The 23,551-nt window shown below is 37.3% G+C and overlaps 1 protein-coding gene across 1 annotated transcript; it reads left to right on the top strand.

Moving 5' to 3' along the window:
- The first annotated feature begins 8,640 nt into the window (after window positions 1-8,640).
- LOC110877369 (protein ECERIFERUM 26-like) lies at window positions 8,641-13,226 on the top strand. The gene is made up of 2 exons (XM_022125511.2): window positions 8,641-9,138; window positions 12,113-13,226. Exons 1-2 carry the CDS (start codon window positions 8,689-8,691, stop codon window positions 12,980-12,982), a joined length of 1,320 nt encoding a protein of 439 aa, XP_021981203.1. The 5' UTR covers window positions 8,641-8,688; the 3' UTR covers window positions 12,983-13,226.
- The last annotated feature ends 10,325 nt before the right edge of the window (window positions 13,227-23,551 follow it).

Raw genomic sequence — 23,551 nt, 5'->3', positions numbered from 1 at the left:
AATGATACAATTTAATTGTATATATATAAATTCAGATAATATATTAGGGGGGGGGGGATAGTGCACGGTCCTCCCAACCGCCGGAGTGATCTCACTCCGGGAGCCGCTACCCGACCAAGCTAGCTCCGCGGTGACTTCCCCATGCCGAGTTCTTACATTGGGCGACATATGCCACTCCCAAGACTCGAACCCGGTACCTCTGAGAAGAGGTGGGTGTCGGTGGCCAACTGTGCTACCCCAGCTGGTTAATTCAGATTATATATTATTGTTAGTCGTATGTGTCAAATGAATACATACATACTGTAAATTAAAAAAAAATAAATATGTTAAATAAATACATATATAATAAAAACAAGAGTAAAATGCACGGATAGTCCCTGTGGTTTTGCAAAATAACATCTATAGTCCTCAACTTTTGGAAATTACACCGGTGCTCCCTGTGGTTTGACAGTTTGTTACTCGGATAGTCCCTGGAGTGGATGTCCGTTAGTTTTCTCCGTTAGATGGATGTAAAATGACAAAATTACCCTTCATCTTCTCCATTCTATAAAAATAAAACAACCTATCCCCAATCCTATAACTAAAAGCCCTAGAAGTCCCCAAATCCCCAATCCTATAATTAACAGCAGCATACACTACCTCTCCCATAACCCTAGCCACTGCAGATTCAAACTCCAGATAAAACACACACGCTTTACATACATATCCAAACAATTCGGCATAAAACGAAGCAATTGAAGCGGAACCGAACGTATTCAGCCACAGTATCTGGTCAAATGAAGCTGGAATTGTTCGAATAAAGTCAATAATAATGGTTTGAGGACGAGTATCATTGTAATTACCGCATTTGGAGATGAATCTGGCTGTAATGAGGATTGCATTGAGGTGTTCAGGTGTGATTGTTGGAGATCTGGATGAGAAAGAGTCTGACGGAGGACATCGGTTGCAAATCCAGTCGATTTTGTCGGGGAATTGGCTAGGCTTTTGGGCGATCAGATCGCAGAGCTCCACCAAGGGTTTCATGATCTAGTTGTACTTGTTTGAAGATGATTTGGAGTCAGATCAGGTGTTCATGGTGGATTTGTTAGAAATAACCCGTTGATGTGGCCTTAGGGATCATTTGGTAACATTACCAATATGACATAACTAGTCCCCGACAATTACTTGATGGTAGTAATTGTAATTATTGATTAGTATTAAGGGGCAATTATGATTTCCCTTTAGGTACCATTAATAGAGAAAACATAGAGTTTTATAACGGATCACCATTCATGACCATTATTTATTGATCTTTTTATATTGATAACATGTGGTGATCAAAACTCTAGAGTAGAACACCAATACTAAAAATACTAAAATTATCTCTAAGGTGATCCATCAACCTAAGGTACCATAACGGGAATCATGGCTTCATCTTTATTCTCAAAGATAATCATCCCTACAAGTAAGTATCTCTATCTTGGTATCTATATTTGGATTATGATTGAATAAACATGATTAGGGTTCTATGTTTTTAACCCGTGTTTAAAGATATAATCAACATGTGGTATCAAAGCTATGTTGATTATATCAATCTTATATGATTATGATTTCATGAATTAACTGTGCCATCAGTTTCACCCTTTTGATGTCGATCTTATAATTTATTGCCATTGAGATCTTGATGGTTCACTATATTTTAACATTGAGATTGGTTGATTCTAAACCGTGCGATGAACTGATGATGATGGTTATATATTAAATACAAATGGAATGAAAAGAAAAGAACGAGTCCTCCAAGGGTTCTTTTATGTACTGCCGCCACTGCTTTTTCATCATAATTAATGAAGGTCAAAACAAGAAAAAAAAACTAAATTTTGATATGTGATTTTGTAAAAATCACTTACTGGATCAATTGGAACCAAACATGTTTTTTACCTTTTTATAATTTTGATAAAGAATTATTCATCATGATTGGTTCTATATTTGAACTTTGACATTTTGAAGATTTTTTAATGGATTACGATGTCATCATTTAGTTCAATTTGAACTTGTTTGAAATTTGTTTTATACGAGAGGAATTGTTATGATTTGTTCCATATCCTTTTTCATATTTAGCTTTGACTTTTCAAACTAAATAAAGATGAGTATATGAAGTATTTGATTGAACTTTTACATGTTTATGTTCCTTGTGAATAAAATAGATAGATATGAGATTTTAATGATTAGTTAAGTAAATAACTTAACCTTTTATTTACATGTCTTAAAATCTAAGTTTTTGACATAGAAATTAGAATTATATAATGGTAAATTTCAATGTATAGTTAGATGATTAATCAAATGATATATCCTTTTGGTTTGACATTGAAATTTTAAATGATACTGTTTTATGTAAATATGTGTATGATAATGAACCTAAAGGTAAGTTGTAATTAATAATTTTTCAATGCACTTGATTATGTATTCTTGCATTCTTGAATTAATCGGTTACAAAGTTCTCATGAATTAATGTTTGAATTTAATGATTGCAATTAATGAATTGATTATAGAAATTCTAGACTATAATCCATGAACTGAATAGTTGATTTTGTGCCTAAATGTTTGTACACTTAAAGCCCTTTATATGCAACTTTTATGTGAGATTCTTATTTTGCGAATGGCCCAACTTTAATTTATACCATTTTATGTGATTATGTGTATTGTTGGATAATGAAACCAACAACGAATTGTTTGATGATGCACATAATAAATTATCAGCCTAATTTACATAAATATTTCATTTCTGGCCCAAAGGTGTTATGTTATATTTATGTGCTTTACTTTATTGTTTATGTGTGTTTATGATACATGAATTTTGGTCAAAGCCAAAGCGAAGCCAGAGTTCATGTAGAACACTAAAGACGGTCTATTATTTATATCGTTCATAATGCTGAATTTTGGTCAAAGCCAAAGCGAAGCCAAAATTTAGGTAGAACATTAAGCCGAGGTTTATTATTTTTTTTATCGTTCATAATGCGTGAATTTTGGTCAAAGCCAAAGCGAAGCCAAAATTCAGGCAGAACATTAAGTTGGTTTTATTTATTTATGTTCATAATACATGAAATTTGGTCAAAGCCAAAGCGAAGCCAAATTTCATGTAGAGCAATAAGTCAGTTTATTATGTATGTTCATAATGCATAAATTTTGGTCAAAGCCAAAGCGAAGCCAGATTTATTATAGAACATCAAGACAATTTGTTATTTATGTACATTCTTTGAATTTTGGTCAAAGCCAAAGCGAAGCCAAAATTCAGGTAGAATCTTAAATTAGTCTGTTATTTTGGTGTTATAGTAGACTATATCTTCAATATAATAATTTGTGTATGTCTTACTTGATTACCTCATAATGTAAATCACTCCAAGCTTCTTCTTAGGTTTGTATCTCATCTATTTCATCCACTCTAATTTCAAAACCTAAAATGTTTTGCTTACTAAAGAGTTTCTACAAAATTTGCTCTTGTTGAATTGTTGATTATTTCTTAAGATATGATAATCCTACTGCTCTTTTCTGATAAAAAGTATTACAGAAGAAAACTAGAGTATGACTAGTGGGATAAGTCAACCATTATATCTCTTATGATAATCAAGAACTAATTTCATTATTGCTATCATAGGAGCTATTCTAGATTCTAAATTTCCTAAGACTAATTTGTTTTTTTTTTTTGGAAGAATCAAAATAACTCCTAAGCTGCATGCATTACTCTAGATTCTTACTATAAAGTTTGTGGCATATGTGAATACATCATAATGTACAATACCATGACCCATAATTTAAAGGTTTACACATGGAAATCATTACACTTTTCCGGTGCATTACATATAACTTTTCCATTAATACCATAAGTTTTCTTAATAATCAACTATAACACTCAAGAGTACTAAAGGAAAATGAGTGTGTTGATTGATTAGCAGCATATGTACAGGAAAAGGAATGCATGAAACTGGATAAATTAGATGATGTTCATCTCACCGCCACTAAACCTGAAAGGAGGATACTTTTAAGATTCAGAGATAGTGTACAACTACTACTTCCAGCTATAAGTTTCTTCAAAGGAAAGTCTCACAGCAGGTTTATGCCATTAAACTAGGCATGAGCATCGAGACTATCCATAATTCAATGAAACAGCTGGCTAAGATAAGTAGTAAGATATTTATGATATTTAAGTCTGCTAATGGTAATATTCTAACTAACATATGACCGGTTGATTCTAGTTCTATGTGTTTCCTTACCAGAAATCAACAAATAATTAATATGAGAGTTAGTGGCAAAATTTTATGTTAAGACTATAAGAACCATAATAAACTGTTTTATAATTGGGCTTAATGATACCTTATATATTCTGTAGATTATTCAGAATTTAGTATCAATATAAAAGTTACATTATGACAGTTGTGAGGTTTGCATGGTTAAAACAAAGTCACTTTTACCTTAAACTCTCATATTATTTGTTATCTCAATCTGGATAGAAACCTTATAAGATAGAACTTGATGATGCTACTTTTTTCACAACCTTTGTTATCATGAAAATGAAAATTTAACAAAAGAAAATGAGACTTACAAATTCCATCCATTAAGACCAAATTTCATGAGAAATCATGACTAGGTTAATGAAGGATGAAATATTATCAAATCTCATTCTTAGTGACTTATGAGCATGTGTTATAAGCCTTAATATTTAAATGGCTAAGGGAATAAATTAAGTTCCATTAGAAGTTATATTTCATTGGAACTTATCCCAAAATGAAATATTCAGACATAATTCATTTATCATAATATTTACTTGTATTGTCTTATATGAATTAAGGTATTAAAGAAATTAATTCATATATACTATGATTCCTTCTAAATATGTCCCCAAAATTTTTATAACATATGGACATTAAGGAAATCAAGTCTAACATATATGACATGTTCCCACAGCACATACATCATTGAAACTTATCTTGTAGCATTCCTACAGATCTAAAAGGTTAGTGGGAGTATTAAGTGTCTTAATCTTAATTTGCAAGAGTTGCAAGAGGTGGGAGAGTGAAAACTTGTTATTACCTCAATTTGCACCTCTTGTACAAGACATTGCTCCTTCACAACTTTTCTCTTTAAGAATATACTGCTACTCTAACAAAAGTTTCATTGTTGCTTAAACGCGGGCACACTCAGATTTCTTGCCAAAATTGTAATCCTCAAACAGAGAAACTACAATGAGTAACTTCTTTAATTTGTTTCTCTATTAGAATTTATTGGTCTTCTAATGTTGACCGTAAGCATGCTAAATTGTTAAAGATTTCTAAGTCAGTGGGAGCAGTAAAAGTCCTTATCAGGATTTGCCAGAAGTGCAAGAGGCGGGGGGAAGAGACCTATTAAATTTTACTCCGATTCACCTCTTGCGCACACTTAGAATTATGAAAGTGATAGCAACTTAGGCAAGAGTTAATCCATAAAACTGAAACTCTTAATAAACCCAATAATCAACTAAGGAGGCCATCTAGGTTTAAAAGCCTACTAACTTTTATGATTATGTATCCTCCTTGACTGAAGTTGAAATGGATTTTAGAAAGTTTACTGATCCTACCTCTTCTAATTAAGTCATTAGCATCAATCAATTTTCTAAATGTAATAAAATTGTTATTAGCAAATTTGATTTTATGTGTCAAAATAACGTTTGGGATTTGGTTGAATTACCTAAATCCAAATGCAAATGTTAAGACACTAAAAGCAAGATTGATTGTTAATGGTTATGCTCAGAAGAGATTTATTTATCAAAGAATCATCTTACCTTTCTTACAAAAGGTTTCTTTGAGGATCATTGTTGTTCTAGTAGCTTATAATCTTTTGTAGCTACATTAAATGGATATTAAAACAATTTTCCCTAAACAAAGACTTACATGTTCAAAACAACCTGAAAGTCTAAACTGAAAGGTCAAGAACACTTAGTTTCTAAGTCGATGAAATACATATATGGGTTGAAGCAAACATCAAAATGTGACGAAATCTTAATACGATTCTTTTCATCACGAATTAAGTGGATTTATGTGTACCAACCTCAGGATGAGTGGGAGCAACTAATGTTAACTTGTCCTTATATAGATGACACTCTTTTGATAAGTATATGTTACATAAGTCAAATAATTTCTCACACATATTTTGATATAATGAATCTCGGAAATACCACTTACGTGAGAGATATCAAAATATACCAAGATAGACCCATTGGGGCATTAGTTTCGTGCCATAAGCTTTACTCTAAAGTGGGTCCTTACATATGTAACAAACAATATTGCTCTCATTAAGAGGATAAAATGATAAATGAGATTACTTCCTTATGCTTCATTAATTAGAAGCCTTATGAAGGTTCAAGTCTATATACTCGTTTAGATATTGCTCACATTGATGAACATTATATCACTCTAGATTATTGTGAAGCATCTTACAATATCTTTAAGAAACGAGAAAGACCATAAGAAGAGGTTGATTATTCTTACCTTGATTTTATGATGTTCAAAAGAAACTAAAAGTCAATTTGGGGTAATCCTTGTGTCTGCGGACAAATCTATCTCATGGAGGAGTCATGAGAAACTGTTAACAACAACCTAAATTATAATGACATAATATGTTGTTAATTAACAACGCAATTGTCACTGAATGTTGTTGAAATTTTATCAGTGGACTCGTAAACTTATTAACTCCATATAAATACTATATTGAAGACTTACTGTGAAGAGTCAGCTACCTTATTTTCTCAAACAGTAACAGTTCGAGAGGTGCTGCATTAAACTTCGATACAAAATTATTGTTCGTTTATGAACAAGAAGAGGAACCTAAATACTTGTATCGAATACATTTACATTCATGATATGCTTGCGGATCCGATAACTAAGGTCTGCACCCAAAGTCTTTTTAAGAGCTCATAATAAAGACGGGTTTTACTAAAGGCCTTACATAATAGCATATCGTACATATGAATGATTAGTTATTATTTTTTCCTCAATTACACAATTTGTTTGTCTATAAATACGTATGTGCACCTGATGACGTATAGACAAGAATTATACAAATTAATTTCAAAGGGCTTACCTCAGTCATTTTGGTCTTAAATTTACGTATGTTTTGATTTGGGGTTGTAACATGATTAATGGGGGTCTTGAGTTGACAGTAACTCAATGACTGTATTTTTCTGTTGCAATTTCAATTTGAAACATTGATTAATGTTTTAACTTGGCCAAACTTACTTATACTTATCACAAATGATCACTCGGCCAAGTGGGAGAATGTTAGAAATAACCCGTTGATGTGGCCTTAGGGATCATTTGGTAACATTACCAATATGACATAACTAGTCCCCGACAATTACTTGATGGTAGTAATTGTAATTATTGATTAGTATTAAGGGGCAATTATGATTTCCCTTTAGGTACCATTAATAGAGAAAACATAGAGTTTTATAACGGATCACCATTCATGACCATTATTTATTGATCTTTTTATATTGATAACATGTGGTGATCAAAACTCTAGAGTAGAACACCAATACTAAAAATACTAAAATTATCTCTAAGGTGATCCATCAACCTAAGGTACCATAACGGGAATCATGGCTTCATCTTTATTCTCAAAGATAATCATCCCTACAAGTAAGTATCTCTATCTTGGTATCTATATTTGGATTATGATTGAATAAACATGATTAGGGTTCTATGTTTTTAACCCGTGTTTAAAGATATAATCAACAGGATTTTCTAGGGTTTTGAGTGTCTAGTAATTACAGGATACAGGGTAGCCACGAAGATGGAGGAGAATAATTTCAGTGTAGAGGGACTGAATGTCGTCAAGGTAAATTGATAAACTGAAATGGACCAAACTGATAAACGAAGATGGTGGGTTGTTTTGATTTTATACGGTGGAGAAGACGAAGGGTAATTTTGTCATTTCACATCAACTTAACGGAGAAAACTAACGGACATCCACTCCAGGGACTATCCGAGTAACAAATTGTCAAACTACAGGGAGTACCAGTGTAATTTCCAAAAGTTGAGGACTATAGATGTTATTTTGCAAAACCACAGGGACTATCCGTGCATTTTACTCTAAAAACAAAAAGAAGTTAGATATCACATATGTTAAAGTCACTGAAGTTGGATATCACATATGTTGTCCATACAACTATTTTGCATCACCTTCTTAGTCATGTTATTATCAGTTTTTTTAACAGCAAATTGTTACAATATTATTCAATTCCTAAATTACACTAAATTAATTCTAAAAATATACTTCATGTCAAGATTTGAACCCTAATATTCTCCCAAAAAGACAAGAGTCTCTATCACCCAGCCAAAGCCGGAATAACATCAGTTAATCATGTTATTATCAGAAAGTGTTTCTTCGGTTGTGTGTGTATATATATAATATAAAAAATGATTTATTTTTGTTATGACCACTCGTTATTAAAGATATTTTTTAGAAAAAAAAGGATAAGCTAAAGACATTTGTCACATGCAATGTATTGTATACTAGGTTAGGAAAACCTTTAGTTTCACTTTGTTTCGCCTGCCAACAAATACATTAAATGTTACTTGTTACAGATGCAGAATGCACTTTAAGACAACGTTGTATTATCATAATATTGGACCACTCATGATCTGACTTTGCCATATAAAACACTATCTAAGCTTCCAAATGTATCTTTCTAAGGAAAAAATGGTGTCATCAAAGGAACAAAACTCCATTTACGACATCAAAATCTCCACGGTCTCAGCCGGATGTATATCCGGACATGATGCGGTTCAGGAGCTAACCGCAATGGACCTAGCCATGAAGCTTCACTATCTCCGATTTGTCTACTACTTCAAAACCCCGATGTTTGATGGTTTCACCATCTTGAAGATTAAAGAAACTATGTTCAATTGGTTAAACCACGCCTACATCCCTTGTGGTCGGTTTAGGAGGACAGACGCTGGTCGACCTTTCATTAAATGCAATGATAGTGGGGTGCGACTCCTTGAGGCTAAGTGTCATCTGAGCCTTGATGAATGGCTCGAATCTAAAGATGATTCGAGACACAAGCTTCTTGTTCCTAACCAAGTTCTTGGCCCTGATTTGGCCTACTCTCCATTGGTTTCAATACAGGTTTGCTTGCTAGTATTCCTTTGCAGCTTACTTTGTTTTGAATATTAGAAAGTTTTGTACTAATATTAGCCTCGTCTATGTTTTTTTTTTGTTATATATAGTGATAATGATAATGATGTATCTCTTTAAATAGGTAAGGTATTATATTTGATCAAAGTTAGTTTCTAAAACTAAATAGTTTTTAACTGTTAGTTATGGATAAACGTACTTTTTTGTTATATAATATCTACTAGGTTAGAATCCCGTGTATTACACGGTTTGAATAAATATAATTTTATATATTAAATAATAAAAAGTTATATTTTTATGAATCCCGTATATTGTACGGGTTAAATAAATGTAATTTATATATCAAATAATAAAAAAGTTATATCTTTAAAAACCATGTGTATTACACAGATTAAATAAATGTAATTTTGTATACTAAATACTAAAAATGTCGTATCTTTAAAAAAAAAGCCGTGTATAATCAGGTTGAATAAATCTACCAAATAATAAAAAATTACATCCTTAAAAACCATGTTACACGTGTTGAATAGATCTAAAAAAGAGTTATATCTTTAAAAACCATATGCAGGGGCGGACCCACGTTAACCGGAACGGGGTCCCCGGACACCAATCTTTTTTTAAAAAGTAGTAGAAACGGTATATAAAATTTTCTATGGACCCCATAAAATAATTTAGTTGGACCCCATAACAATAAGATTGAGCCTGGTGCAGTGGTAAAACCCATTGTTTGCACACAAAAGTCTTGGGTTCAATACCTGTTTGTTTCATTTTTTTGTGTTTTTTTTAAACATGATTTTAAATTAATCACTCTATTTTTTTCCTATTTTAATTTGTTCTCACCTATATTTAGCTGAATGTGTAGAATATGAAACTTGTAATTTAGTTATGATATTGTTTTCTATTATGTTTCTCGACCTGACCCGACCCGACCCGAACAACGACCGACCCAAAAAATTTAAACACCGGAAAAATTGGACCCCATTGTCCAAAAATCCTGGGTCCGCCACTGACCATATGTATTACACATATTAAATAAATGTAATTTTGTATATTAAATACTAAAAAGGTCGTATCTTTAAAAAGCCCGTGTATAGTTGGGTCGAAAAATCTACCAAATGATAAAAACATTATATCCTTAAAACCTCTTGTGATATACGTATTGAATAAATCTAATTTTACATATTATATCTTTAAAAACTTCGTGTATTACACGGGTTATATAAATGCAACTTTGTGTAGTAAATAATAAAAAAGTTATATTTTTCAAAACCCCGCATTTTAGACTTGTTTAATAAATATAATTTTGTATATCAAATAATAAAAAAAGTTATATTTTAATAAATTAGGATAACATTTACTATTAATTTATTATTTATATATTTAATATAAGATAAGTAGGAAAGTGGGGTATTTGTTTTAAAAATATTTTTAATTAACAATTTAGATTTGAGGATAATATTTTATTAAAGTATGATAAGATTTAATATTAATTTATTATTTATTTATTTAGTTAATATAAGATAAGTATAAATTTGAGGATACCTTCAATGAATGACACGTGTCCAAAACATGGTTTCTTTTATTATAGTAGATAGATTTGGTTTCAATATATCATTTACGGCAAAAACATGTATGTTTAAGACACAAACTTAAATTTATTACCATAATATACGGGGGAAAGATAAAACGAAAACTCGCTTGAGTTGAGAAAACTCAAAAAACCTTTGTAAAAACCCCATGTAACATTTTTTTTTTCTAAAAAATAGGAAATGTAACATATATATTTTTGCACATTTTTATAAAAGAAAAACAAAAAAGCGCCAAATAGTTTATATTTTAAAAGATGTTAAAAATTTCATGTAACATAATATATATGTAAAAAAATGTAACATACAAATTTTGAACATTTAAAAAAAACTAGTAGGCGCTTTTTGCATTATTTTTATAAAAATATTCAAATACATTTATGTTACGTTCTTTTTTTTTTAGAAAAAAATAAAAATGTTATCTATACTGTTTTTTTTTTGTGTGTGTGTTTTTTTAACATTTTTAAGTCGTCTCTGTCATGCGGTAGGTTTCACCGAAATATCTATATATATATAAAAGGGAAAATGTCACAGAAATGTAACCAACTACTATTACTACTACTCCTGCTGCTGCTCCTCCTCCTGCTGCTGCACCATTATTAATTTTTTTTTTTTTGCTTTTTTACCTTCATTTGTCTTTTTAACGGTTTTTTTTCCTTTGACTTTTTTTACATACTTTTTACCTTCATTTATCTTTTATCTATTTTTCTTTAACATACGTTTTTATAGCGACTTAGTTTCCCGTGCTTTTTTGATACATCGTTACTCATTGTTTTTTTCCATTTGTTTGGATTTTTAAAATAATTGTCGTAACACACCACTAAGAAAAGACGTTATCCCGCAGCGTAGCGCGAGTATAATTGCTAGTTAAATACATAGACGGGTGCCTTTAAACACTATTAATATATAGATGTGTTACGAAGTTGTATATTAATAACCCCACACATATGGAGGAGACCCAAGTAGTATAGACGTGTCACGAATCACGTGACATCAATATAAAAAATGTGTTACATAGATCTAATACTAGTTTTTCATGTGTATTTACATATCTAACTATTCGAAATTTCGAATGACCGATTTACTAAACGTTTCAAAAAGTGACATAGTAAACAAAATCCACAAATGCCACTGAGGCTATGGCCCAGTGGTAGAGGGAAAAACCTCTAGGTGTTTAGATAGGAGGTTATGGGTTAAATACCGGGGAGTGTAACATTTAACCGTTAAAAAAAATCCACAGATCCGTCACTCTTTACGCATGCATAGCCCTTAAATAGTTATTTTATTTAATGATCTTGTACTATATCTCGAAATTGACAAAGATATAGAGGTTAACTTTTTGTTTATTACGTTTCTAACGTTAGAAGTCATCTATGCAGTTAACAGATTTTAAGTGTGGTGGCAAATCAGTTGGTATGAGTTGGTCCCATGTGCTTGGGGATGCTTTTTCAGCAGTGGGCTTCATCAACTTGTGGGCCCAGGCGATTGCAGGCCATTACCCAGCCCACCCACTCACTATGGCCCAACAACAAAATCAAGCCCATGATTTCCAAAACCCAAACCCAAACCTAGATCCACTCTCAGTAAAACGGGTTGACCCGGTAGGAGACCTTTGGTCTACTTCAAATAACTCTAAAATGGAAACATTTTCCTTTAATATCTCAACATCCGATTTGACTCGGTTACAAGCACAAATAGGTGGAACGAAAGTTGATCAACGCGTTCTCGAGTTTGAGTGCATTTGTGTTGTAATTTGGCAATGTTTGTCAAAAGTAAGAGATGGGTCAGGACCAAGGGCTGTGACTATATGCCGAAATTACTTGAGAAACCGAAATAAAGGGACCATCACGAATGAAAGTCAAACCATCAGTTTGGTCAAAACCGACACTCCTATAGGAGATTATAAACCACTAGAACTAGTGTCTCTAATTATCGACAAAGCAGATGATGACCGAATGGAGATCAAAAAAGCAATCGATAGAGATGATGAGCTTCCCGATTTTCTCATATACGGGGCAAATTTGACTTTCGTAGATTTGAGTGACGCCTCATTTTATGAGATGGAAGTAAGAGGACAAAAACCCGTTTATGTAAATTGTTGTATCGATAATATTGGTGATGAAGGGGTTGTTCTGGTTCTCCCAACGCGGAAAGGTTCTTTAGATGGAAGGATTATAAGTGTGACATTGCCGGAAAATCAAGTACTTGAGCTTAAATCAGTGCTTAAAGAAGACTGGGGCATTGCATGAACCCATGTACGATGGAATTATGTTATAGTCTTATAGACCATTCAAATATCTATTTGCTTTCATCTCATTAGTGTATTTTATGTTTTCACTAGTGTAGTTTTCTTGGACTAACGTATGTATGGTTGGTTGGCAAATAAGTTATTTTAAGTGAATAAAGAAGTGTAACAAATGTTTAGTGGATGTATTTTTATATGTTCATCAAATAAATATAGTCTTTATTGCCAAAAGGCTTCCTAACACAAAATCTCTATTTCCTTCTTCATCAGTAAAATTTAAGGATTTTGCTATAGTGAAATAATATATATAGGGTAAGGTTCATCTACAAAGTTCAAAACTCTTAAAAAGTGTAAAAAGTCAAAGAAGTGTGGTAAAACGCCATTATAAAACACCCAAAACCTACATTATCATCGAAGCCCATACTGGTATTCATTTTTCCGGTTTCATTCAGTGGTAAAGAACCGGACCAGTACCAACCAAATCCCCGACACATGACACTACAAGGAAAATTAAATAAATCAAGTACTTTATCGATTGAATTAATTAATATTGATACTATATGGATTTTAGAGATTTAGTTGATTACTATACATTAAAAATTAAAGTTAAATTTAATATACAAAACTACAATACTAATATTTGAATGTTTTTAAGGTATTCGTAACGTTATAAGGGGCATGAAGGAGCTTGATAACGTCTCTAATACCGTCCCTTTGAGCATTAAGAGGAATGAACATTAATATAAATGGTATTTGCAATGTTATGGTGTTTTATATACGTTCATGGTGTTTTACTGTAAAACACAACGCCTTGAATCACTATACAATTAAAACAACATAGAGAAAACACCATGGACTAAAAAGGGTTTGATAACGCCCCTAGCACCACCCCTAGGTGTTATAGGAGTATGAAAAGGGAGTGACATTTCCAGAACAATGCCCAAAGAGGAGAAAAAAATGGAAAATATTGAATGAAATGGACATTAAGAGGCACTAACCGTTACACATTTTTTGAAGGTGCGTTATGATGCTGATGTGACGAAAAATGTCCCCTTATGGGACATTAACCTTTACGCATGATTTGATTGAAAGGGAAATTAAAGGGTGTTAACCATTACATATTTATTAAAGAGATATTATGATGATGTAGCAGAAAATTCTCATTGAAGGGCATATTACGGATGGTATAATTAAAACAAGGAGTATGTTACTATAGATGTGTTTGATCTTTAATAGCATAGATTATAGATAATGCCTTTTAATTAAAACAAGGAGTACGTTACTGAAGAAACACTGATCTAATTAAGGTATTAATTAGGTGGGTTTATGTTCCTATCATAGAGGTTAATCTTCTTTTAGGTATTTGAGCTCCGACTAGTTAATCAACCTGCAAAACAGAACACCGTTACTCGTTAAGAGGGGAATGTGGGGGTTTCCCTCTTAACCGGGCTCCGGCGTGAGAATAAGCGATTGCTTTGAGAGTAATTAAGTAGTTAAGAGTAAGAGCCAAGAGAATAGAATCTTTAACCTGTGAAGTAAGGTCTCTATTTATAGCCGGAGAGGTGTGAGGGGTTATGGGCTGATGGGCCTTGGGCCGGAAGCGGACAACAAAACGGATATGCTCTTTGTCTCACTGGCGTCGACCGCTTAGTGGCTTCTAGACGCTCGTTGGTGCTGGCGCACCTTGATTGGAGCCACGTGTCATTGTTGTCGGCCTTGTTGTCCTTCTGTCATCAGCAGACGAGTGGAGATCGTGGGACAGTTATCTCCGTCCTCTGATTGGTGCCATGTAGGCGTCCTTATGTACTTCTCGTCAGACGATCGTGGCGCACGATTGACCAGAGCCTGCTAGACGCTCATTGGCTCCTTTTACTGCCATTTGTACCTTGTGTACTACTGTAGGTAGCCGCGCGCTTCCCTACCGAGTGGCTCATTTCTTCCATTGTTTTATGTTAAGTGCTGATATCTGGGTTTGTTGTGTGCATTCCCTCGCGCGGGATAATCGTAGAGTGATGTAGGCCGCGCAAGGTTGTTGTTAGCACCTTGTTGTGTTAAGGAGTATGGTCTCACGCGCAACCTGATCTCAGGTTTGCACGACTTTTTGGGACCATACCCCTTCAAGTCCCCCCAGTCCAGTGCTGCACCATGCGCAACGCAAGTGGTTGGAGCTCTGGACTTGATAAAAAGTAAGAGAAGGGGAAATCGTTCCTTTGATCCTGACTTGTATGGCGGACGTTGAAAACTGTTGTTTTCGATGCGCAGGTACTAGGCATGTGTCGAGTGATTTCTTGTTTGGCCTTTTAAGCGCGCGAGGTTATAGTAGTTGACGTATATCTGGCGCGACTCATGTGACTTCTGCATGAAGTTACTTGCACGTTTTGTGGCGGGAAACTTCGAAATTTGAACTTCTGACAGGTTGGTGAGATAAGTCGCTGAGGGCGACGTTTGAGTTGACCCCTGGCACGGGTGCCATCATGCCGCCTGCGGCGGTTGCACTTCGTGTCAGGAGAGTGAGGCCCACGCGCGCGTGGTAACCGTCACCCCTGGCTTTCCGCTTGACGTGGCAACCTCCCGTTGGTTAGCCGAGCGGCGAACGCGGCACGGTTACCCATCGCATTAAATGCGATGGGTATATATATTCGAAGAGAAGGTGAGAGGTTCTCACTTTTCTTCGTTTCTTCTCCACTTTTCTCTCAAAACTCTTTGAATCTTCAAAGTGTTCTTCGTCTTCTTCAAGATTTCTTCAAATCTTCAAACTTTTCTTCGTTCTTTTTTCCAGATCCTTCTAAAATATGAGTGAGGAGCACCAAGAGGTTCCTGCTAGTGAGGAAGGACCGGTTCCAGTCCTTAGATGGGACTTAGGTCTGTTCGAACAGATTGTTCGGAGCTTCAGATTCCCACCGGAGTGGGACGCCCGGTATCCGGCTCAGGGCCAAACCGCGGCTGATGCCCCACCCGGCTATATTACCCTTTATGAAGATTTCTTTCTTCAGGGTAATTTCCGGCTGCCGGCGACCAATTTTCTGGGTAGTATCCTTTCTTACTACAAGTTCCACATATCTCAGATGAGTCCACCTGGGATGGTGAGGGTGAGACACTTCGAGTTCTTATGCCAGTCTCATGGCATCGAGCCATCTGTCGACAAATTTCGTTCATTCTACCAACTGCAAAGGACGATGGGGTTCTTTTCGTTTGCAAGCCGAGGTGCGGCGAAGAAGATCTTGTTAAATCCACCAAAGAGTTTCCATGACTGGAAACCCAAGTTCTTCTTCATCAGGGAAGAAGTCGTGCCGGTCGCTATGACCTTTAGGGAATGGACTGAGGCCATACCCAAGGAAGATCTGCCGATCCCAAAAACGGCTTTGTGGTACCAGCAGCTGACCCCAACCCCTAACCGGGTGTTTGGGGAAAATGTTCTAGTTGCAGCAAAGATGAGTGACCAGTGGCCACCTGTCACACCCCAACCGATGGCGGAATCATCGGGGCGCGGCACTAGGCGAATCAGATTGTTCAAGAGAATCCATAACAACTATATTGCGATAATGTTTATTACATTTGTCATCCCATACTAACAAACAATACAATCACGTAAGTCATCACAGATTTCTTGTCCTCTCGAACAATTCAAATCCGACAACCTAGATTTTAGATGAGTTTCTAGACTCCCTAGCTTGATTTGATGCAAACTTCGGCTAAACCTGCAACATACGTTAAAACTTTGTCAATACAAAAGTATTGGCGAGTATACAGGTTTGATATGTGATAGTATGATAGATTAAAAGTGCTGCGAATTTCCACATGCATAAACGTAATACACAACATATATACTCACAAAACTGATACTACCAGCTAAGTCCTCGATGCTCGACTCTTGATGGCATAACTAGACCCCGTCGGGCGAAATAGTACTATACTAGTCTTGGTGGGACGTCACGAGTATAAGTCCTAGCATACATGTACTAGCATCACGTATATCTATGCAAACAGTTATTCGCAAGTGATAAATAGTCCAATTAAATCATTCGTTTGATAAGTTTGGTTTTTATGGAACGTATGTTACACCCAAAATTCGATAAAAGGGGTCAAGTATACTCACAGCGCGTTTTCGGTTAGGTTTGCGGAACTGGTGCCGGAGAATATCCTGATTTCAGATAATTTACGTGAGTGATAGGTTACTATGCGTTAAACGGTATCGATTTGCGTGAAATCGGGCGAAATTGGGTTGAAATCGGACAAAATGGTGAAATTGGGCTGGCCCAGTCGAACAGGCCACTCGATCGAGTGGGCCTGGTCGATCGGTTGGGCTTGGTCCTGATCGATCGGACAGCCTGATCGATCGAATAGCTGTTCGATCGACCAGCTGTTCGATCGACCAGCTGTTCGATCGACCAGCTGTTCGATCGACCAGCTGTTCGATCGACTAGCTGTTCGATCGACTAGCTGTTCGATTGGCCATCCTGTTCGGCTGTTTTCGATGGTTTTCGAGCGTTTTTCGGCGTTTTGGGTCGAGACGTTACGATGAGGTGTTAATCAACTGAAATCCCGTCAATTCCAACCTGTTTCATCGGCCGGGAATCACCCCGTTCGTCGGAACTGGTCGTTTTTGGTCGGTTTTTCAGTGTTTAACTCGAAATCGATCATTTTATCACCAGATCTGATGTAAAAACCTTGATTTTTCTTAGGAAATGCCCTGGATCTGAGTTGTTCTTGATGATATGAGGTCAACACTTGAAGTTCATAAGAACTTTGTGATGAAATCTATCCGAACAACCCAAATCCGTGGCCTTTTGATTAGAAAAACATTGGTTTGGGTGAGATTCATGAAGAATCGTATGGAAATCATTCGGATCTAAGTTGTTCTTCATGGGATGACATCACCTTTGAAGAACTTTATGGTGACATCACCTTAGAACACCCAAAATCCGTTGATTTCACGGTTAAAAACTGAGATTTGAAAGGTAGAAAGATGAAGGATTGCATAAGGATCAAAGAAGTACAAGATTCGGGTTGAAAACTTACACGAATCGGAAGAAATCGGGAGATTTGAGGGCTGGAACGTCTTGGTCGGTTAGGAGCAGCAACACAAGTGTTTGGGAGTGAATGGAGGGGTATTTATAGGCAAGGAAGGGGAAAGGAAGGCAAAACAGCGACTGGATCGGCTGGCCCAGTCGATCGGCTGGCCCAGTCGATCGGTTGGCCCAGTCGATCGGCTGGCCCAGTCGATCGGTTGGCCCAGTCGATCGGCTGGCCCAGTCGATCGGCTGGCCCAGTCGATCGGCTGGTCCATTCGATCGGACTGGTTCATCCGATCGGCTGGTCCATCCGATCGGACTGGCCCATCCGATCGGACTGGCCTATCTGATTGGGCCGGTCTGACCAATTGGACTAGTCTGATCGAATTGATCCGTTCGGAAGCCTTTTGATCCCGTTTTTGGTGCGATTTCGACGGTTTGAGCCATATTTTCATATATTTATATAATTATTAAATTATTTATTATTATTAATCACAAAAGGGCCGTATATACGTATTTATGTATCCAATTCTCAGTGCGGTGATCGAGTTACGCGTGCCTTCGAGTGCGTTCTTCGATGTGATGTGCCACAATGATTATCGGGGCACCACTTACTCATATTGCCATCATCGTCATGACGGTTAGAGTCATAGTACTCACCCGATAACCCTCGTTAGCGTTGATTACTCACATTTTGACACCCCACGCTCATCGAGAAGGGTAGTTTAGGCCCATATTCGACATCATCGTGAGTGTTATGCAAAATAGGTTTGTAATAGCGATAGAATATGCGTAGTTATTCGATTGTACTTCGATTTAGCGATATAATTGGTATGATTTCATTATGATCCGAATCTCCGGGTGCTAGGCGTAACGAGTGTGTCGAGTAGTAACAACGCACGAAGGTGCGGGTTGTTACAGTATCCCCTCCTTTAGGAAATTTCGTCCCGAAATTAATCCAATAGTAGGGTCGTAAGAGTTGATGCGATTGAGAGTAGAGATTAATAGCGTCTAGATAACGAGCGATCGATTAAGATTTGACGAGTGAGAACGGAGAGAAGATACGATTCGATTAGTTGAAAGTGATAACACACACAAAAAGCAATTTTATAGCGTTTTAAACTTACCAATACTCGATTAATTTCCGAAGTTAATTAAGAAAAATCTCCTCATGGCGCGGTGTCGACCGTTTTGATGTCCACACCAGCGCTATGTGGAGGGTTTTGTTATTTGATAACAGGTTTTGAGTTTTACATTTTAAAAGAATCAGGTGGCAAAATAAGTTTTAAGAGAACTTTCCTACAACGTGGGTTCGAGCGGAACTCGACTGCCGAACCCTCGTTCTCAGGAAGATTCCTGTCGGTCATTGCAAAGGTTTTTAAGAAAAGAATTGGACTTATGAAATTTTCATTGGGCACGGAGCCAAACTGATTCAATGCTTTCTCCATGTTGTAAGAAATTTCATTTGTCCAACGGTTTTAGTAAAAAATTTTATAAAAATAGGTTTTCCTTAATACTATGGAAAAATAACTTACATCGGGCCCCACGTGGCACCTTCCCACAAAAGTTCGTTAATATGGTTAAAACACTTATATATAGGAAGTACCAGCGGCGTATCCACCATGCTTTACCCATATTAACTCTGTTTCATGAGGCAGTGTCATGCGTGCCGATAAGACACAGTTAGAATTTCGATTCCCTTGATCCTAGCGATGAGATGATAGACCGAGTTTTGAAAAGAAATAAGCTGGATGCAAACCAAGCGTAGACAGCGGGTGCGAGTAGTCCGGTCGCATAACGCTGATATGGTATGCTTGATTGGGCAACGAATGACACGATTTTGATTTGGGTAAATGAGATTTCGATTTGATTACACACAAAGTTCGCATGGCACGTTTCCACAAGACTTGCTAATATGACAAACACCATGTTTCCATATTAGTTTTACCTTGTGAAGCAATGTCATGCACCCTAACATTACACCACCTGCGATGACTTCCAAGTAACTTTCGAACATCGATAGACAATAGATTTCAACAGATTGATAAGCGACGATTGTTGCGTTGCGAGTGATAGACGATTGATTGAACTGATTGCACCACGAATAGTGCTAAGGCTAGCCCACACGGCCTTTTTCCACAAAGTCAACTAATATGGTCAAAACATCACCATGTTTCAACCTTGTTAGTTTTGTCTCGTGAAGCGAGGTCTTGTGCGCTAACATGACACGTAGAATGCGTGCATTGATAAGTAATAGCGAACCATGATAAGAGTATCGAGTTGGTGGATTAGGTGCGAGGCGCGTTAAGAGTGGAAGGCGGCGAGTGATTCTCGATACTCGTCTAGCGAATCCACAATAGGCGATCCACACCAGCTGATAGAGGTTCACACAATTGACAACAACTAGCGTTAGAGATTTCTAGACAAACACATGATGCGATTGCGATTCCGAGCCATATATCGATTGTTTTGATTGCGAGATTGATCCGGCAAAACTGCGATTAAGTTGCGTTCTAGACTTTACGACCAGTCTCGCGTTGCTCCAATTGCTCTTCGGGGTGAACTTACCTAAGTTCATCGATGTGGCAATTTGTGTACGCGGACTTACGAGAAGCCTCGCAGTGATGCGGTTTAGTTTTGTTACGCCTTGTGATTGATGGTAGAGTGTCAAATTAACCATAATAGTATAATAGGTCTAATAACGTCCAACTCCACATGGCACTTTCTTCACGAAATTTCGGTAGTATGGTAAAGCGTACCCCCGCGTCACCCCTACTACTTATGCCCCGTGCTTTGGTGTCACACTTTGCTGACACGACCAAGACCCTTGACCGTGCTTTTAAACGTTATGGCACTTTCTTCACGAAGTTTCGGTAGTATGGTAAAGCGTACCCCCGCGTCACCCCTACTACTTATGCCCCGTGCTTTGGTGTCACACTTTGTTGACACGACCAAGACCCTTGACCGTGGTTTTAAACGTTATGGCACCATTAGAACTTCACTACGATCTCCGTGCACTGACCAAGGTAATCCCGTGTGCACCCGTGATTAGTTGTCCCTTGCACGTATACCGTACCTCATTCTAAGAGTGTTATAGGGATAAAATACATAATATAGTACATAGTGCTAGCGTCTAGATAGTGCTCGATTGTAAGAGAAATAGAATCCACACACGATGACATATGAAATAAGTTCCAGAAATGATAGCGATAAGTCGGATTATTACAACAACATTAGGATCATCATAACGTTGTTGTGGATACTTGCGGAGACGGCGGTTGCTGATGACTTCCTTCCAGGTTACGGTCTTGTACGGCACTGCGACGTATCATGCCCATACCAGTTGCAATTTGCGCAATAGCGACATTTCGCTTCTAGCGGGTGATGATACGTGCATGTGAAACACAGGGGATGAGATCCATTGTAAGCTCGCTTTGACTGAACTGGAACTGATCGGAGAGGTTCGGGTTGCGGCAGTCCAGTTGTTGAAGAGTCTGGGCTCACGGTCCTTCGTTTGCGGCTAGGTTGGGCTTCCTGAGTTGATGCAGTGTCGTCTTCGGATTCGCCTGATGATTTGACGGAGACATTGTCGGAGCAATCCTTAGAAGAATCCTCCGAGGAGCTGTCAGATGACCCACCGACCGATTCTCCAGAGGAATCGTCGGATGAGTGGATGATGATTGCTTGATGAGCTCGTGTGACAGGCTTCTTGAAGGAGAATCCGTCCACGACTCGTTTGCTGTTGAGCTCTGCGGCTAGACGGTAGGCTTCTTCGATGGTAGTAGGTTTTGCAGCTTCGACAAAATCACCCACACACTCTGGTAAGCCACGAATATACTTCGCGATAGCTTTCTTCGGAGTGTTGACTTGACTTGGGCAGATTATGCTGAGCTGTTTGAACCTTGCTGTATAGCTCGCATTGTCACCTTCGGTTTGCTTGATTTCCCAAAATTCGTTCTCTAGTTTCTGGACTTCGTGAGGGGGACAATATTCTTCCTTCATGAGTTCCTTCAGCTCACCCCATGAAAGGGCGTAAGCTGCGGAGATCCCACGTTTGTTGCGTTCGGCGGTCCACCAATCGAGTGCTCGGGATTGGAATACTCCGGTGGCGCAAGTAGTTTGAAAGTCTTCGGGGCACCCACTCTGACGAAAGGTAACCTCGATGGCATCGAACCACTGGAGTAGTTGAGAAACATCTCCTTCACCAGTGAAAGGCATTGGATCACAGGCTTTGAAGTGTTTGTAGAGGAATGCAGATTCCGTCTTGACGTCTTCCGGGGCTCGAGAGTGGCTTTGAGAGTGCACTTGCGCGATAATTTGAGGAATGAGCTTGACCACTTCCTTGGTCACAATTGAGGCAATCCTCTTATCGGCGCGTCGTTGGGCTCTTCTCCTAGCTACTCGTCTCGAGATCGAGTTGTTGGAAGGCATCTAGACAGAAGGATTCGGAATGAGATTCGATCATAATGATTTTTGAGCTTTTGATGCGATTTGATTCGATCAAAACTCGGTATAGAATTTAATTAAACACATAGGAGCCACATAGGAAAATTCTAGGTTCCTAAACTCTCACATAATTGATTCGTTTTGTATTTAATACGTATAGTTATAGTTGTAGGTTACACACAGATATTGGTTCAGAATTCACGAGGCCGCGATAAGAGAAATAGCGTAAGCGAATTCGAGTACTTAGATGTTGGTTTTGTTGCGATCATTCGGTCTTTGTTTTAGATTGCGATGGCTGTGCAAGTTGTGCGCTTTGTAAATCGAGGTTTGTAAATCCGATAAATCGAGAAATCGATAAATCGTAAAGCTTAAATTTGAAAACTCATAGACGTAAACCATACACGTAAAATTTAGATGGAATGCCTTGGGTGTTTAGGTGTTGACTACCCAAGTAACCCGACTATACCCAACAAGTTCGGGCATACGCGTTGACCGAGGGGACTCATGCTTCCACTGGGATGCAGCTCCTGACATTCGTCTCTCTAGTCTTCGCGTAGCCTGAGTCGTTGTTATGGTCGTGACCTTGGTGAGAGCTTTTGTAAACCATTTTATGGAGTGGAACAGTTGATTAAGGTATGGGTTTCACCCCTGGCTTAACAACTTCGTTCCCATTTGTGGTTGTGCTCATCGAATAATTCCGAGAGTTCCACCAGAATTTCGAAATGGAGACCTTTTGTTGAGATGTGGATGTCACTCCTAGCTCAACAAAGAGTTCTCGTGCTAGAAAAATACGCTGAGTGAGTGATCCTATCGAGAGTTATTGGTTTTCACACCTGGTCTCGACTAGATCACTCGGTTTTGTTATGCGAGTAGTTTTGAAAACATGTGTATTGTGTCAGCCTTAGGAAAGGCTAAGTAACCTTCTAGCCTTAGGAAAGGCTCTTTGTGTGAAGCTGTAGTATGCGGTGTTCACACAATAGTTGTAACTTTTTCAACAAATTCGATCGAGAGTAGCAAGTTGGCCCAAACAAACCCTAACGAGTTCGTAAGAGTCGGCCTGTAGGTACTTAGACTATAGACTAGGTCAATTTTTCTAAGACATCGACCCGGACTAG

This window comes from Helianthus annuus, chromosome 1, assembly GCF_002127325.2.
Source record: "Helianthus annuus cultivar XRQ/B chromosome 1, HanXRQr2.0-SUNRISE, whole genome shotgun sequence".
NCBI classification, from domain to species: domain Eukaryota; kingdom Viridiplantae; phylum Streptophyta; class Magnoliopsida; order Asterales; family Asteraceae; genus Helianthus; species Helianthus annuus.
This window is presented reverse-complemented; position numbering and strand designations above follow the sequence as displayed.

Bases quoted from the DNA above. Each gene is read 5' to 3' on its own strand.
- LOC110877369 (XM_022125511.2), top strand. From the start codon at position 8,689: ATGTATCTTTCTAAGGAAAAAATGGTGTCATCAAAGGAACAAAACTCC. The intron at 9,139-12,112 runs GTTTGCTTGCTA...TCATCTATGCAG, and splicing joins CTCCATTGGTTTCAATACAG to TTAACAGATTTTAAGTGTGG.